The 17027-nt window shown below is 48.1% G+C and overlaps 1 protein-coding gene across 3 annotated transcripts; it reads left to right on the top strand.

The window, feature by feature from the left end:
• Position 1: 1 nt before the first annotated feature.
• Positions 2 to 16322, top strand: CRAT (carnitine O-acetyltransferase). 3 transcript variants are annotated; one of them, XM_069031650.1, is made up of 15 exons: positions 214 to 383; positions 2598 to 2700; positions 3829 to 4092; positions 4566 to 4684; positions 6774 to 6827; positions 7736 to 7901; positions 8459 to 8633; positions 9080 to 9258; positions 10267 to 10367; positions 10552 to 10671; positions 11168 to 11290; positions 11422 to 11557; positions 12011 to 12073; positions 12584 to 12721; positions 13271 to 16322. In XM_069031650.1, exons 1-15 carry the CDS (start codon positions 229 to 231, stop codon positions 13484 to 13486), a joined length of 2112 nt encoding a protein of 703 aa, XP_068887751.1. In that variant the 5' UTR covers positions 214 to 228; the 3' UTR covers positions 13487 to 16322. The 3 variants fall into 3 exon arrangements, with proteins under 3 accessions (XP_068887750.1, XP_068887751.1, XP_068887752.1); XM_069031649.1 differs by lacking the exon at positions 2598 to 2700 and having other exon boundaries at positions 2 to 383; XM_069031651.1 differs by lacking the exon at positions 214 to 383 and having other exon boundaries at positions 631 to 2700.
• Positions 16323 to 17027: the final 705 nt, after the last annotated feature.

Here is a 17027-nt window from a genome sequence, read left to right as displayed (position 1 = left end):
CCGGCCACCGTCGTGCTCACGCCGCCATGTTTGTGCAGGGCGCGGCCTCCGCTGCCCGCACAGCGGCGGGACGGGTGCGCGCGGAGGGAGCGGAGGCGCGGAGAGGCGAGCGGGAGGATCCCCCTCACCGCCTCCGGGAGAAGGCAGCGGAGAAAGGAGCTGTAATACAGCTCCGACACCGGTCGCGGCGCGCCCTCCGCTCAAAGCATCACTCTGCCCTTCTCAAAGATGGCAGGGCGGGCTTCGCCCTACTCCAGGATGGCGGCGGGGCGGCCCCGCCCCGGGGCGGTGGAGCGGCGGCGCCCGGTGCGGCCGGGGTGTCCTTGCGACGGGCCCGGGGGCCGGGGCGTGGGGCCATGCTCGCCTGGGTGGCCAGGGCTGCGGTAAGAGCGACATCGGGAGGGGCGGCTCCGCCAGGACCGGCCGGGGACGGGGCGTGAGGTGGCGGCCGAGCGGGTCGAGGGTCCCTGCGCCGGGCGGGGCACAGGGCGGGAGGGCAGGCCCGGGTCCGTGCGGGACCTTCAGCTGGGGCAGGGTAGGCGGTGGCTCCCGGCGGTGCCACTGTCGAGTGTGGCCCCGCGCCCCAGCCTGGGGCACAAGCCCGGGTCCCCGGTCAGGGACGGGCGGGTGGTTCGGATGGGCTCGGTGCCACCTTCCCCGGGAGCGGGGCAGGGACCCTGCCGAAGTCAGTCCCGCAGGCCCGCTGGTGTCTTCCCGTGCCTGGCGGCAGCGTGCGCGCTGAAGCTGTCCGGGATGGAGATGACAGAATCGCAAATTGTTAAGGTTAGAATGGATCTCTGGAGATCATGCAGTCCAACCCCCCCTGCCAGGGGTCACCTGGAGCAGGTGACACAGAAACGTGTCCAGGTGGGTTTGCAATATCTCCAGAGAGGGAGACTCCACGCCCTCCCTGAGCACAGTGCTCTGCCATCCCCAAGGTAAAAAAGTTATTCCACATGTTGAGGACAGACTTCCTGTGTTTTAGTTTATGGCCCTTCCTCCCCCTCTTGTCACTGGGTACCACTGAAGAGTCTGGCACAACCATCTTGACACCCACCTTGGTGATATTTATATGCATTGAGATTCCCTCTCAGCCTCCTCTTCTTCAAATTAAACAGGCTCAACTCCCACAGTCTCTCACTCTCCTCATATGAGAGATGCTCAAGTCCCGTAATTATCTTTATGTCCTTCGCTGGACCCTCTCCAGCAGTACCTTGTCTTTCTTGTACTGAGATGTCCAGTTGGGGCTGCACAGCAGAAAGGTGGCTGCTGGACAGGGAGGGGCCAGGGAAGCCCAGGCAGACGGCATCGTTGGCTCCCAACGTGCCCATCCTGCACACGCGACAGAGCTGTCAGATCCCTGTCAGGCTTGGGAGCTGCTCACTGGGAGCAGTCCCTTACAGGTCCTGAGAGGAGGAGACAGAGCAGCGGGACAGCAGCTACAGTGTGGATCCATTCCCAGAGTTACTGAGGGATCAGGCAGAGCCAGTTGTCTCTGGGCTTAAGGGGTACTCCAGCTTCTGATTTAAAAATAAAAGACAAGCCTCTGACATCCTAACACTCAATGCTGTGGCTGTGCTGAGAATCAGCTATGAAATTCCTCCTGCTCCCCATCAGGTGGATTTCCTTTCCCACCGGCTTTGCAGGCTCTGGAAAAGGTCCTTTGCTGTGTTGGAACGTGGCTCGGCAGCGATGCCAGCCCCTGGGCTGGCCCTCTCTGCACACCCTGCTCCACTGGTGTTGGTCTTCCTGCTGCTTGTGGGGAGGGGCAGGCTGTTCCCTCTGTTTGCTGTTAGCTGCCTCCTCGGCTCATATCACTGTTCCTTCTCCCACCAAATCGTTGAGTTTAACTGCAAACCAAACAAGCAGGGGACAGCAAAGAGGGAAGATAAAAATGCATTCCACATTTTAACATTCAGTGGCTTCCCTGCGTTTGTTTTTGGATTTTCATTGTTACGCCATAGAAAATCTACAGCTGTTTGTTTGGAATCATCATATATTCAACCTGTGCAGAACGCACTCATCTACCCCTCAATTCATTAGACAGACACGAAGAAGGGGTTGAGATTCCTTGTGACTGCATGGCACTCTTATTGCCCTGCTGTGGAGATACTTTTTGGTTGATTTTTCTTTTAAGAGTTGACAACCCAGAACTCCCCAAAGTCTCAGCTTGCAGTAATGACCACACATGCATGGGGAGTGAGGGCAGTTGAGATACTGCCCCTGGTGCCATCTCCAGGACATAAACTGGGGTCTCTCCTGCCTTATTATCCAGGTGTGTCTCCCAACAGCCATGGTAGTTTTGTGGTCCTGGCAAAGGCTGAGGGAACAACATCCCCAGCACCTCCCCCAGCACTTCTGCCCTGGCTGGAGCCCAGAGCTTAATCAGAGAGAGGCTCTGCCCAGGTATTGATCAGCACCACTGGTCAGAGCCACTGACAGTCAGGGCTGCCCAGAGAGGCACCTTCAGGGCAGTTGTCGCAACCCAATGGGCTCATAAGTCCCCGTCCCCTGCCAGGGCTGTGCGAGCCCTTGAGCCCTCTGATCGGAGCAGTCATGTGGCAGTTGGCTAATGAGGTGACGCCCTGCATGGGCAGCACATTGTCAGGTGGAAGAGGAGACCCAGAGAGGCCGAGGGAGTGGTTTACGGTCTTTTCTGTCCTACCAGCCATGGATAGGAAGCAGAAGCAAGCAGAGAAGGTACAGTATGCCTACACTGCTGTGATCAACACCCTTCTTTTCTTCCCAGTCCCACTCTTTTTTCATGCTTCAAAAATTCCTCCTCCTGTTGTTTTTCTCATTCCTTCTCCAAACCTCAATCTCACAGCTCTTGCCAGGTTCCACAAAGAGCACAGGGCAGTTTCTGTGGGGGGCTTTGTCACCTTGTAGATTTAGCTCTTTCTTCTCTGTGCTTAACTGATGGGAGGAGGTGTGGGGACAGCTATTTTCTCACTGCTTTGGAAGTCAAAGAGAACGTTCTCAGTGGCTTTGCATCCTCAGTATACTGACAATGCAAAGTCCAGAGTCCTGCAGGAGTGTCTGATTAAGTAGATCCATTGGAGAGGGAGGTGCAGAGGGAACTAGAAACCTTGAGAGTACTATTGAAACATCTTCAAGTTGAAGAATGTCCAACCCTGTTCATTCAAAAGGATGTTGTTACTCTTTTTGGGGAAAACTGGTGAGTTGATTTCCGGGCAAGCACTGGGGTTTGCTCTGTTTTATTTCTCCAGCCAGGGAGGTGGTTGGTACTTTCTAAGGCTTTTGCTCCCATGTGACCCAACTGGATGCCAGGAGCCTGTTGGCATCAGCCCCAGTTTCCTGAACAGGCAGAGAAGAGGCATTTTAATCCTGCCCCAAACTTAGCTAAATTCTGCCTCCTCAAAGCCAAAAGGGTAGTTCGGTTTGGCACAAGGATTCTGCTTAACTTTTTAGCCTTATGCTGTTGTAAGAAATAATGAAAGTTTCTGATAGTACATAAGATGCTTATTTCTTTCACAACTTTGTTCCCACTTACCATGGGATGGGAGGGTTTGACTTTGTCCATCACATGGAGACTCTCAGCTGGAAGGTGTCCAGAGAGTGGGGACGTGTGTCATTATCCCAGCAGCTATTTCTCTGAGGAGCTGAGAATTGGTATCTTGGGAGATGGACTTTCTCTTTTGCAGCTTTCCTGGATGTCCTGCACTCTCTCCAGCACACAGCTGTGCTCTGCTCCCAGGCTGGGGACACCCATGTGCCCACAGAGAGGCTGGGATGGAGACTCCTAGATCCAGGTTGTTTGCTACCTTGGGGAAAGTTTTGTCTCGACATTTGCTCTGTGCTTTGCAGGCCAGGCCCTGTGGCCTGCTGAAGCCGACAGCTCTAGACAAGATCCCGGGCAGATTCCAGCTCCACCAGGAAGCGCTGCCCCACCTGCCCGTGCCACCACTCCAGCAGACACTGGATCGGTACCTGCTGGCCCTGCAGCCCATCATCAGCCCCGAGGAGCTGAGCCACACACAGGAGCTGGTGGCTGAGTTCCGCAAGCCGGGAGGTGTTGGGGAGAGGCTGCAGAAAGGCTTGGAGAGAAGAGCCAGGAAAACAGAGAACTGGGTAGGTCAGGGCTCTGTCCCCAGCTCCGATTAGGGAGGGTGGAGGGCTGATGTGCACCTCTCCCCTGTCATAGCTGCATCCACTGGCACCTGTGCTTTAATGGCATCACCTTCGTGACCAGTTTGCTGCTGATCTCCCCAAGCTGTGCAAACTCCACACCAGGACTTGGGTGAGCAGAGAGATTATGGCAGAACAGGGAGTCACTGGCCCTGCCTGTAGCTGCTGAAGCCTTGAACCTGTCTGCATCACACAGCTGCCCCAAGAAGTTGAAGGAAACCCTCTGCTAAGCCCTGCACGAAAAGCCCCCCATGCCTTGCTCAAATCCTCCTCTCCCCTTCCATGTGCATAGCACAAACCCCACACACTTTGTTTGCAAAGTGTGGGACAGAACTGGGGGAAGGATGCTGAGACCCATCAGCCAGGCTTGGGTTGGACAGCAGCAGTTCCCTGCATGTTTTCTTTCTCCATCCCAGCTCTCAGACTGGTGGCTGAAGACAGCTTACCTGGAATATCGCCTGCCAGTTGTGGTCCACTCCAGCCCAGGTGTGGTTTTACCTAAGCAGGATTTTCTGGATCGACAAGGTCAGCTCAGGTAAAGTCCTTTCTACCTTCCCTTAGGTTATAGGTGGGATGAGCTTTCTGTGCTGAACAGGGATGAGGGTATTAAGGCAGATTGGGAAAGAGTAATTACGATGTGGTTCCCAGGTCTGAGCCGTCTGTGCTGTAAGGAAACTCCTGGTTGCACCAGACTACATATATTTAATCGGGAGAAAACAAAGAGTCCAGTGGTTCAGGTATTAAATAGGGACTGAAAAACTACATTTAGGTCTTTGCTCAAGTACAGATCTTCACTGATGGTCCCATCACTGGCTGGAGACATTGTGAGGATGTACTGGAGGCACTATGATTGTATGTGCAGTTAAAGGAGACATAAAAAGTAGCCCAGGCATGTAAAGGAGATCACCCAGAAATGCCTCTGGAGTTTGCTAGTTTATAGGGATGGGGGAGCTTGACAGCAACTGTCCCCTACTGTGTCATTTCACTTGTGATTTATGGTTTGGGAAACTTCACAGTGACCAGCCTTTCCACTCTGAGCTTTTCCTTGAAATCAGACCCTGCCATGCCCTCTTGTCCTCGTGGGCTCCCTTTAATTTTTAACCACTGGTAGGAGTGTGGTGAATCCACCTGCAAAACTTTAGCACTGACCTTTACACAGTTGCCTTTGCCACAGTTACCAGTCAGCACTGCCCTGGCAGATGAAAAGTACCAGCCAGGGGATCAGTGAGGCTGGGAACAAATCTTCCCTCCCACTCTCTGATACACCTCAGCAGAGAATAAGCCTTACGACAGTGCAAGAGTACACAAACGTCTTTGAAAGCTGTCATATTATTCACTCTTAAGTTTTCCAAATAATCTGGAGAACTGCCAATGCCCAACCAGTGGAATTCAGCAGTTGCATAAAAACGTGGGCTCCTGTGTGAAATACAATCTAAATGTGTGTTTGGGTAGTTTGTGGCTGCACAAAGAAGTTTGACAGTGCAGCTTGAAATTAAAGCTTCCAAAAGCAGAAGGCAAATTCGGAAAGTGATGCTTTTCTACCCCTTAACCTGTCAAAACTGCTGGCTGAAAGCAAGTTGACCAACCGCTCCCATCTCCTTGAGCCCAAACTCCAGGCTGTTCATTCTCTGGAAATGGCTCTCTCACTGGTGTTTCCCTCAGGTTCTGCAGTAACGCTGAGAAATTTTCACTGAAAACTGCTTTTCAGAATGTCTCATTAAACAGAACCCTTAGGTTCTTGGAGTTGTGCCCTCTGATCTTTCCTAGGGATGGGTAGGCTGAGCTAATCTAAAGGACACTGCCTGCAAATGCCAAATGCTGGCACCACCTCAACTCAGCCAACCACAACCTCCTGTCCCAGTGGCCTCTTGCCTCCTTCCTTCATGGAGAGGTGAGAGCTCCCATGTCAGAGAAGGCTGATCTGTCACTCCCAGCTAAGCAGTTTGACAAGCCACATCACAACCCCTGCTGGGAGCTGGCATTGGCAGCATTTGAGTTGATCCTGGTAAGCACAACACCTCAGTGTCCACATGTGGCACATCTGCCTTTGTTTCCAAGCCCCCGATGCCAGAGGAAGGTTCTCTGGAGTTGTGTTAACAGCAGGATGTTCACTGGGGTAGGAACTCAGTCAGCAGTGGTGTCTTGAATGCAGGGAGAAAGAGCTGCATCTTTGCTTGAAACTCCAAGGTGGCCCCTGGCCAGGGAAGGGCAGAAATCCCCTTCTCTTGGTGCTGTTTTAAAGCCGAGAATCAGAACTCAGATGTGAAAGAATCGTAACACATCAGTAGCAAACGCTGCTGTTAGAGGGTCATTAATGCATGACTGAATCCTGCTTTCTTGCAAGCTGTCCAGAATTCCTTGGCTGTAGAGTAAGACACATTAAAAAAGAAATTGCCACATGGTAGGACTATCCAGCAGTCTCAAATCACAGCCCAGAGTGGCTGTATCAGTGAACCAGAGATGGGCACAATGGGGGCTTGGCAGAAAGGCTGAGATTTCTGAGGAGCAGAGAACAGCTCTGCTAATCCTCCTCAGCTCGTCCCTCAGCCCCAGACAGTCTGTGCTTGATCTCAGCTTGCTACCTTTGGTATTTTTCCAGCTTGCTACCTTTGGTATTTTTCCAGGTTTGCTGCCAAGCTGATCGAGGGTATCCTGGATTTCAAGTCCATGATTGACAAGTGAGTTACTGACCCTCCTGACAGCTCACACAGCTTCCTTACTGTCAGAGAGAGGCTGAGCCTTGTCCATAGATCTCCCTTCCACGTAGAAAGGCAAGAGATGACGGCACATATTTGAAGAGAGATACTGTAATGGCCAGCACTGCTCACTGCCACAGTCCCCTCCACTGGAAAAAAGCAAACTTACTCTTCCATCTTCACATTGTTTACTTTAATGCTTTCATTGGCATGTGAAACATGCTTGGAGGGAGCAAGCACAACTGACAGTCCCATGGAGCTTTGCACTTCTGTTTGCTCACAGAACAAGCTACAGCTCAGGCAGCAGGAATTTGAGTCTCTTATTTTGGGTTCCTGGTGTTTCTCATTTCCCAGCTAGATGGGATGAGCTCTAGAGAAATTTGTTCCTCTCTTACCCTTTTTCTTTTGGTCACCAGCAAATCTCTGCTGGACATGCCTTATTTAAGGTCCAAAAATATGCTTACTAACACCAACAGTCAGACAAGGTTCAGGGTAGTTGGAATATGACTGCAGAAACGAGTGATTGAGCCCTGGCCTAGTTTGTGAGTCATAGCAGCACATCAGACACTCTTCACTCAGCCCTGCAGCCATAGAGTAGGTCCAGAGATCTGATTCTCTGGTGTCACAGAAAGGACAGTTTTTTCCCCTTCCCAAATGAAAGGCCAGCAAACAGACAGTTTTTGTAGCCCGTACTAAGAAAGCTGACAGGAATGGGGAAGGACAGCCCTTTTTTTATGCCACCAACACCTTTAGGTTTTGTGCGAGGGAGGCAGGGAGGGAGTGCGTGCGTGCAGCTATAGGGCTGAGCCTGTACCCCATGTGGGGAGCACAGGCCTGCTCACACTAATCTGTTTTCTCTCTCCTTCCTCCTTACTTTGCTGTGTCTCCAGTGAGACCCTTCCAGTGGAGTACATGGGTGGGAAGCCCCTCTGCATGAACCAGTACTACCAGATCCTCTCCTCCTGCCGCATTCCCGGGCCCAAGCGGGACTCCATTGTCAACTACGCCAAAGGCAAAAAGCAGTCCAGACACATCACAGTGGTTCACAACTTCCAGGTAGGGGAGCTGCTGGGCTTTCAAGATTTGTTGAGATGCAGGTGTCCCTTTCACTAGCTGTTATCCAGAGGGAAGGGAATAACAGAAAGTCTCTGCCCACAAGCTTTGCCTCACCAGGGATTTGTTCGTGCTCCCTTTATCCCCTTTGGCTAGCGACGGAATTGACATGGGTAAGCAACAGACTAGAGGCAGAAAAATGCTGTCTTCTGCTGTTTCTTGTCCCTGCAATTCCTGTCTCCCAAAGATCATGTCTGCAATTGGAAACTGAAAGAGGAAATTGGATAACAAACACTCCCACTGCAGCTTAGTCTCAGAAACAGGAATTCCTCATTGGCCCTTGTTACTATGGCTTCATAAAACCAGGACTGTATTTATGCCCTGCAAGGGAAGCTGGACTTGGGTCTCTCAATTCTGAGCATCCTTCAAAGGTCTTGCAAGCTAAGTTCTTAGGCCAGGTCTTACCTTCTCAAAGTAGCTGTTCCTGGTTTCTGGGGTTGGACAATAATGATCTTCTCTTATGTTCTGTCTCTGTCCTTGCCTGCTCTTCTCACCTTCAGTTCTTTGAGCTGGATGTTTACAACAGTGATGGATCTCCCCTTACTGCTGACCAGCTCTTCATTCAGCTGGAGAAGATTTGGAACACCTCCCTCCAAACAAACAAAGAACCTATTGGCATCCTCACCACCAATCACCGAAACAGCTGGGCAAAAGCCTACAACAACCTCCTGAAAGGTCTGTAGAGCCCCTAATACACAAGTGTTTATTAAACACTGCTGATCCTTGAACAACAAACCTCACCACTGTGCTCTGCTCAGTTCTTTCCTCTGGAAGCTTGTTTTGGACACATAACATGAGCTTTCCACCTTAAAGAAGCAATCATTACAATCTATTGTAATTTTTGGGTTGGAAGGTACAGATTCAAAGTGTGAAGTGTAGTGAAATCCCAGAGTTTGTTGCCTTGCAATGGAGAGGATGTAAGAAAAGTGAAAAAAGGAGGGTGAATGCAGCATGTTCACACCTGTAACAACCCAGCTGGCTGCAATTTTAATAGCTGTGGACACCCCCAGTGAGGTACAGTGGGAACCCAACACTGCGTCCTTCAAACCCACTCTTTCAAATTTCAATCTCCTTCCAATGACACAACTCCCTCTCTTACTCACGGTTCATTTCTCTCACAGATAAGACCAACAAGGAGTCCGTGCGTGCGATTGAGAAGAGCATCTGCACCGTGTGCCTGGATGCCCCCATGCCCCGGGTGTCCGAGGACATCTACAAAAGCCGCGTGGCCGCGCAGATGCTGCACGGTGGCGGCAGCCGCTTGAACAGCGGCAACCGATGGTTCGACAAAACCCTGCAGGTAAGAGCTGATGCTCTAAAGGCGCTGAAGAGATGGCTCTGGAAATGTTTCCTGAGAGTAAAAAGTCAAAAAAAATCCCAGGAACCTTTTGCAGGCAAGGTTCTCATGTCAAGAGAGTGGAAAAACAAGGGAGACAAGGAGTGGTGTCTGACAGCGTGAGATCCTGTGGTTCCCGCTGCAGTCACCAGCATTCATTGCTGCCTCAGGGACTTGTTTCTTTTCTGCCTCTGCCCAAGTTTATTCAGTGCAGCAGGTCTTTGTGTTCCTTACAAATCAATTTTTTGCCTGCGGTGAACAATGCCTCACCTGCTCAGAGGCAGCCCAAATGATGGGAGGTCTGTTCCTTGGATCTCCTCCAGGCTTGTCACTTTTCCTGGTTCTGCCAGAAGCTGCCCAATGGCATTTTGTTTTGTATTTTGAAACATGCAACTGCCACCCCACAGCATCCCTCTGATCTCTTCTCCATTCAGTCTTGTCAAGATCCTTCAATAGCAGCTGCTGTTGGAGCTTTTCCTTCATTAGTTGGTATATCCTGGCTTGCAGATTGTAGCAATGGTGCTTTAGAGGACTCTCCTTGTACCTGCTGAACTCTTCATAGTGTTTTCAGCTGGTTTGTTCCTATTTGGAACTCTTCACCAATGGGATAAAGTTCAGATGTTGCAGCTGATTGAAAAGAATGGGTAAGCCAGCATGTGGTGATGTTACTCCTGTACTGGGAGTGCATCTCAGTAAATCAGAACCATTGAACCTCTGTATTGCCAAAGCACTGAGCACACCAATATGGCAGGCACACCCTTATCCAGGGAATTTTGCAGAACTCTTAACAGTGCTCTCAGATCTTCTGCACCTCCTGAAAGGCTTCCACTGCTGTCCTGCTAAAGGAGACCTTTCAGTGTGCAAGGACAGGCTCTGATACAGACAGGGAGACACTGAGGTCCCTCCGGGTATCTCATGCCTCACACGCTGCCTGTCTGTCTTCAACGCTGTCCTCTCGTGCTTCTCTCCCAGTTCATCATTGCTGAAGATGGCTCCTGTGGTCTCGTATATGAGCATGCTCCCTCCGAAGGCCCACCGATCGTTGCTCTTCTGGATCACATTGTGGAGTTCACGTGAGTCCTGCCCCTGCTTTTCCTCAGCATTGGAGATCCCTTATTGGCACTGTGAGGGGTTTGTCGGGCTGTGACCAGTGTCACTGTTAGGGAAGATCTCCTGTGCATTTCTGTCCAGGCTCTGGCATTCCTAGCTGAGCCTCATGCCAAAGGTCTGGTCAAACAGAACCATTTCTCTGCGCAGGAAGAAACCTGAGGTGGTCAAATCCTCCGTGGTTCCTCTGCCAATGCCCAAAAAGCTGCGGTTTAACATCACCCCAGAAATCAAGAACGACTTAGAGAAGGCAAAGCAAAACCTCAACATGTGAGTATGAAGCAGTGGAGAGGTGGGTGGGTGACCCAAAGAGTAATTCATGTCCCCCTTTGGAGCATGCCAGTGGTTTAAATGAGGCTTTCCCCACTGCAGCCAGGGAGTTTTCCCGGTGACTTCTGGGGTCAACAGCATTGAGCTGAGCTGAAAAGCACTGCCAGGAATAAGGTCAGAGGTGCTGGAAAGGGGTTATTACTGATTGATCCCATTTGCTGAGAAAGAGCAAGGCTTTACTGGATCCAGCTAAGAATACTGCAGTATGAACACACACATGACCATCTAACCTGGTGAAGATTTTCAGCAGTGACCAAAAATTCTTACCTCTGTGGTACTGCCCAAAGAGATCCACGTGTGCTGGAGCTCTCTGTCCCTGCATAGGTCAGATCCAGATGGTCTGTTCCCTCTGAGCCTTGTGAAAGCAAATCCATTCCTCTGTGTTACAAGAATGAGCAACAAGCAAAGGAACAGTTCCTCTTTTCTTTCCTTGTAGAATGGTTGAAGATCTGGATATCAAAGTCATGGTCTTTCATCAATTTGGGAAAGGTTTCCCCAAGTCAGAAAAGATAAGCCCTGATGCTTTTATCCAGCTGGCCTTGCAGCTGGCATACTTCAGGTAAGACCACCCATAGGTCATTCCTCAACCTCCTCACTGACAGACTCAAACACATGAGCTTGATAAAGGTGGCACAGACAGGGCTCTTCTAGCACAGACTCACTTGCATGGCTTTCTCCTCCCTGTCCCAGGATGTATGGCCACGCCTGTGCCACGTACGAGAGCGCGTCACTGAGGATGTTCCGCCTGGGCCGCACCGACACCATTCGCTCCACCTCTGTGGACTCCCTCAAGTTTGTGCAATCCATGGACAGCCCTGACAAATCGGTGAGGATCTCAAAGAAGTGAAGTAAGAGGAATCCAGAAAAGAGAAAAACTTATTTGGCTAACCCTGTGTCATCTGGTTTCAGCTATGGAGGACTGCACCCCATATTGAGCTATACCATAGCTTGCAGTATCTTTACACATCAGGGGTTTAATTTAACTTTTCCTTCACATGTACTGAAAGCCTGGGAAACATCATGTGGATGTTTCTTAGCCCACCAGAAAGTCCCCTGTAAGTCTGTTCAGCTACTCAAACTAAGTTCTCCTACTGATGGATGACCTCCATTCAGAATGAAGTAATGCTGACAAACAAAATGATGTAAAAATTAATTCTAGTAAATATAAAAATTAGTTTCATGCAGACACACAAGGCAGAAATGTCCTCCATCCTAGAGAACAGCCAAAATTAGGTTCTCCGTTCAGCAAAAAAACCTAAACAGATCTGTGTGTTCTCAGGACCAGGAGAAAGCAGACCTGCTGAGGAGAGCCACACAGGCCCACAGGGAATACACAGACATGGTGAGTGTCCTCTGTGCAGCCAGGCTTGGGGGTTTACCTAGCAAATGAGAGTTCTGGGAAAGACCTTAACACCTTTTGCTCCTGACACAGCAGTGTGGCTATTAGTGTTGCAAAGGTCTGACTGATCTGACAGTGCTCTACAGCCACAGACTGAATCCTCTCTAGCTGGTGTGTTAAGTGTCCCTTGTGACTGGCCTAAAGGAAAGAATCAAATATTAAAACAGCTTCATTTCTTACCATCATTGTTGCTGATAAATGCCAAAGTTGAATGGCAAGCGCTTAAACCAGAGGGAGTCCACGGGCAGGAACTGTAAGATTGTTTCTGCTGGTATGTTTAATTTCACAGTCCTTATGAACAAGACTATTGGTCTTAAAGGCAAGATCTAGTTTCCTTCTAACTTTAAACATTTAGAGACTTTTTAGAAGTGTTCTTTTCTTTAACCCAAAGAAATAGTTTTGCTCACTTGCTGCTGACGTGGCTTTCATCTGTCCATCCTTCCTTCCCTCCAGGCCATACGGGGCAATGCAATAGACCGGCACCTCTTGGGGCTGAAGCTCCAGGCAATCGAGGACCTGGTGAGCATGCCTGAGCTCTTCATGGACACAGCCTATGCTGTTGCAATGCACTTCAATCTCTCAACCAGCCAGGTACAACTCATCTGAGCCAGCAGTGCTCTGTTTCTTTTCATGCCTTCCTTCTCCACATTTCTCTTCAGTTTCTTTCTGTTAGAAACTCATCTACATTGGGGTCAGAAATTTCTAAGCTTGCTGCCAATCCCGTAAAGCTACAGATCTGATCTTACAGCTGCCACAGTCCCTCACAGACATGTAAAACACTAACATAACCAAAGCTAGGATCACCAAGAGCGTTTGGTGTCTAAATCCAAGTGAGATCAATGAAGTCAGCAGCCAGAACAGCTTTGTGAAGTGCTGTGCTCTGATTCTTACTGAATAGGTCTACTTGTGACTTACTACAAGCTTACCCTGGGGAGAAGCACTCCTTTGCAAATACAGAGGAAAACACATTGCTGCTAAATGGTGGGATCCAGCTCGTGTGTGGTAGGAGGTGAGGCTGACCAAAGGCCCTTCTGGAGCAGTTTAATGAGATGAGTTTCCTCTGTTGACAGAGTTGTTTGCATTTGGTAGCTTCATTTTTCTCTGACTGGTCAGAAGGTTTTAATCACATTGTCTCCACAGGTCCCAGCCAAGACAGATTGTGTGATGTGTTTTGGTCCCGTGGTTCCAGATGGCTACGGAGTCTGTTACAACCCTATGGAGGAACACATCAACTTTGCAGTTTCAGCCTTCAATAGCTGTGCTGACACAAACGCAGCCCGCATGGCACATTATCTTGAGAAAGCACTGCTAGACATGAGGATCTTGCTCCAGGCAGCTCCCAAATCCAAACTGTAAGAGGGAAACCCCCCCAGTTAAATGGGCTATCCCTGATGCACTGAAGCTCCCAGTTCCTCAGAAAATGATTGAGAGAACAGCTTGCCCTGGAACCTAAGAAGATATCTAGCATTTGTTTTCAGCAAGATGTTACAGAATAGTCACCCTGCAGATATCAGACTGTAGTGAGAGGAAACACTGTCTCAACCAAAGCAGAACTGACAGGGCCTCTCCCATCAATGCAAAGTGCACCTTCCTGTCCTCAAAGAGGACTCAAATATGACTTTTATGAAAATTACTGTAAGGGAATAGAGAAAGCACAGTCCTTACCAGTATCTAAATCCATTTGGTGAGGAAGGTAGTTCTTATCCAGGAAAAGCAGGGAATGTTTATTATATGACAGAACTACTGTAAGACCAAGTTTTTTTCCTGGTTTCATCTCCTGAAGAGCATCTTCCAAACTTGACTGAAGATTTTTCTACTGCTCCAGCAAAACTTCATCACTGAACTTCAGCAAGGGGAGAAGGAAGTTAAGCCAGAGCAGATCCAGTCTCGTTAGAGCACACTGCACTACTTATCCCAGGCACTCCAGCCAGTACAGGCTTTACAGGAATGTTCCCTTCCCCTTGTTCAGGATACTGGGATCTCCTTTTTCTTACACTGACCCTCTTAACAGAATATGATGTGCTACAAACTAAGGTGATTTTTACTGTTTCAGGTTATTTTTGTTGTTGTTCTTGCACTGGGCTTTTTGTTAAGCTTCCTGCCATGGTCCTACCATTGATCTTCCAGCTCAGCCTAAAGCGTTTTCCCCATAAAGCTTCTACAAAACTCTTCTCATGTAAGTTTTGCCAGCTTTGGCTTTATGTACCTTCACATCTGCAGAGATGGGAAGGGATTTCCTATGCATTTGGCAGTACACTTGCTCCATGGTACCTTTCTCTGGAGCTGAGGAAAAGAAAAAGATGCTGACTCTGTTTACTAACCAGAAGGCCACATGCCTGATGTCCTTCAGGACACACACATTAACCCAATGTGATTTTATACCTTGCTTTCAGAAACAGCCTTTTTGTGCACAACGTTATGCCTGAGCTGTGGACAAAAAAGGATGTTTCTGATCAGGAACTCCAGAACATACTTCCATTCCTGGCCCACAGTTAAAATCTTGTAAAAGCCAAAGGAAAAACAGCTGCAGAATCACCCTTCTTTCACATCACTCTGCTTCAACAAGGCAGGAAATCTTGAAAAACAGGAAGAAAGCTGAGTACACATGGACCCTGTAGGTGTTTCTGCACAGTGGCAGCCACTGTTCCTGCAGTAACAGCACAGCACCTTTTCTGCCACTCTGGGGAGTTATTTCTTACTGAAATATTACTCCAATTCGTGCCAGCTTTATTGTGTGAGAGAATGATCTCATGATACTGTTTTCATGTTCAGTTGACAAACTTGAGACAGTAAAAGATTATATATAAACATTAACATACAATGGTAGCATAGTATCTACTTCCAACCAATCTGTCAGAACCCAAGCTCCTGACTACACTTTTATTTAGTAAAACCATATGGTAATAAGGAATTGTAGTGCTATTTCTGCAGTAGGAATTCTGCATTTAAATTTCACACCCTTCAAGATGTGTCTGCTGGGACATCACCATAAACAAGAAGCATTAGGAGTGTGATGGCCTGTTTTGTTAAGAGGAAAATAATTGCAAGGGACATGATCAAAGTGCCTTGATGAACATATATGAAGAAATTTGCACTAAAGCTGTTTAAGGAAGAAGAAATCATTCTAATTTGTCTCACAAAAGATATAAGCCAATGCTTTGGCTTTTTTTTCCCTGAAAGGATGTTATTTCAAAGCTTCTATTTCATACCTAATAATGAACCTTAAAAGAGGAAAATTTAACTGAAACTCACCTGCACAGCCAGTGATTGTATGAACTGCCACTTTCACATCATCTACATGGATTTAGTTGATCTTTTAGAAGAATCTTGAATGGAGACAGCCTAAAAACATGAATAGGAGCACTACAAACCTGCAAGCAGAAACCCCTGCTCTGGTGACTCCTCTGTATCAATGAGACTGAAAACTGCAAGAGGATACTCAGTATTATCAAACTCTAAGTGATTGTGTAAATACTACAGACAAGAACAAACCTTACTGGAATAACATCTGGATTTATGGAGCCTTTTACATGGAAAAAAAATATTCCTTTTGCCAAAGTAATCCTCCCCCCATACTGAATCAGCCTCTGTTGCCAGAGGATGAGTTATTTTTCCATGTCTGCAATGCCTTCAAGCACAAGTAGTGCCACTGAAGTATTTGAGACTGGCCCTTTTCCACTTCTGTCTCAAAGGGGAAGGCTCTCAAAGCAAAGTGCCTATTAAAGATTAAGCATAAGCATGTGCTGCTGAAGACTGTACCTCACAAGATGGGATTGACCTATTCTGGATCTAAATCTGGATATCCCACTAGCTTCAGCAGCATACAGCTGCAAGGAGCAGACTGTCACACTGAAAGAGATGAGAGATTCATAAACCACTTAATGCATCCTTACTGATACACAGAGTTGAAATTCAGATGAATGAGGCTGATTTTTAAAGTGCTTGAAAGAACACTAAAATCATTACAAGGTTTTTCCTTTAAAAAGTCTTTTCTTACAGTACAAGTTCCAAAATGTGATGTCCTTCTGGTTCGTATCTTCTAGATTTTTTCAGTGTTGACTTACTGAATACTGTTCTCCTTGTTTCTGATTGTTTTATCAAGAGATGTCCATTGTCTTAAAGGCACATTAAGTAGAAGAAACTAAAGCTCCAGAAGAACTACTGATTTGGAATAAATTATTTCAGAAATTCATAGACTGAAAATATTCAGGTAACTCTTGGGGTATGAGTGCAAGTTTTGACACAGCCTGGTAGTGTTGCATGTTTTGCTGGTTAGCTGTGTTAAGTACTGTTGGGTAGTGGGATCCATGTCATGCAAAGTTTGGAAAAGTTCATTGAATAAACTGAGACACAATAAACAGATAAATGCTACAAAAAGGCTTAAAATTCTTTGAACTGCAGAAGTTATATAACTGCCCTTATTGGGAGGATGTTTGTGTGGGAACAGCAAGAACAGTGAACCACAGCATTCTGTCACCTTCCTTTTATTGTCACATCTCCATCCAGCCCCCTTGAGTACAGGGGAGGAAGGGAAAGCATCTGCTTGCAAAGCCACATATTCCAAAGAAAATACTCCATTTCAGAAAACTAGTGGCAGGAGACTTCATACAAGTATAGGATAATAAGGCAGAGCTCAAATCTTTTTCCTGCACAGCACCATTTAGTTAAGAAAATCCATGGAATCACTAAGGAATTTCTACTGTGTATCAAGTATTGCAAAGGTTTCTGAAAAGGTACAGCAAAAGTAGGCAGAAGATGCAGATTACAAACAACTCACAGAGAACAGAGGAGAGTTTATTACAGTGTCTTACAAGAGCTCTTCATCCTCTCCCTCACTCCTAAGAATTACTGTAGGAAGCTTGGGTTTGAAACCAACATGAAATGGAACAGCTTTTTA

This window comes from Aphelocoma coerulescens, chromosome 17 (assembly GCF_041296385.1).
Source record: "Aphelocoma coerulescens isolate FSJ_1873_10779 chromosome 17, UR_Acoe_1.0, whole genome shotgun sequence".
NCBI classification, from domain to species: domain Eukaryota; kingdom Metazoa; phylum Chordata; class Aves; order Passeriformes; family Corvidae; genus Aphelocoma; species Aphelocoma coerulescens.
This window is presented reverse-complemented; position numbering and strand designations above follow the sequence as displayed.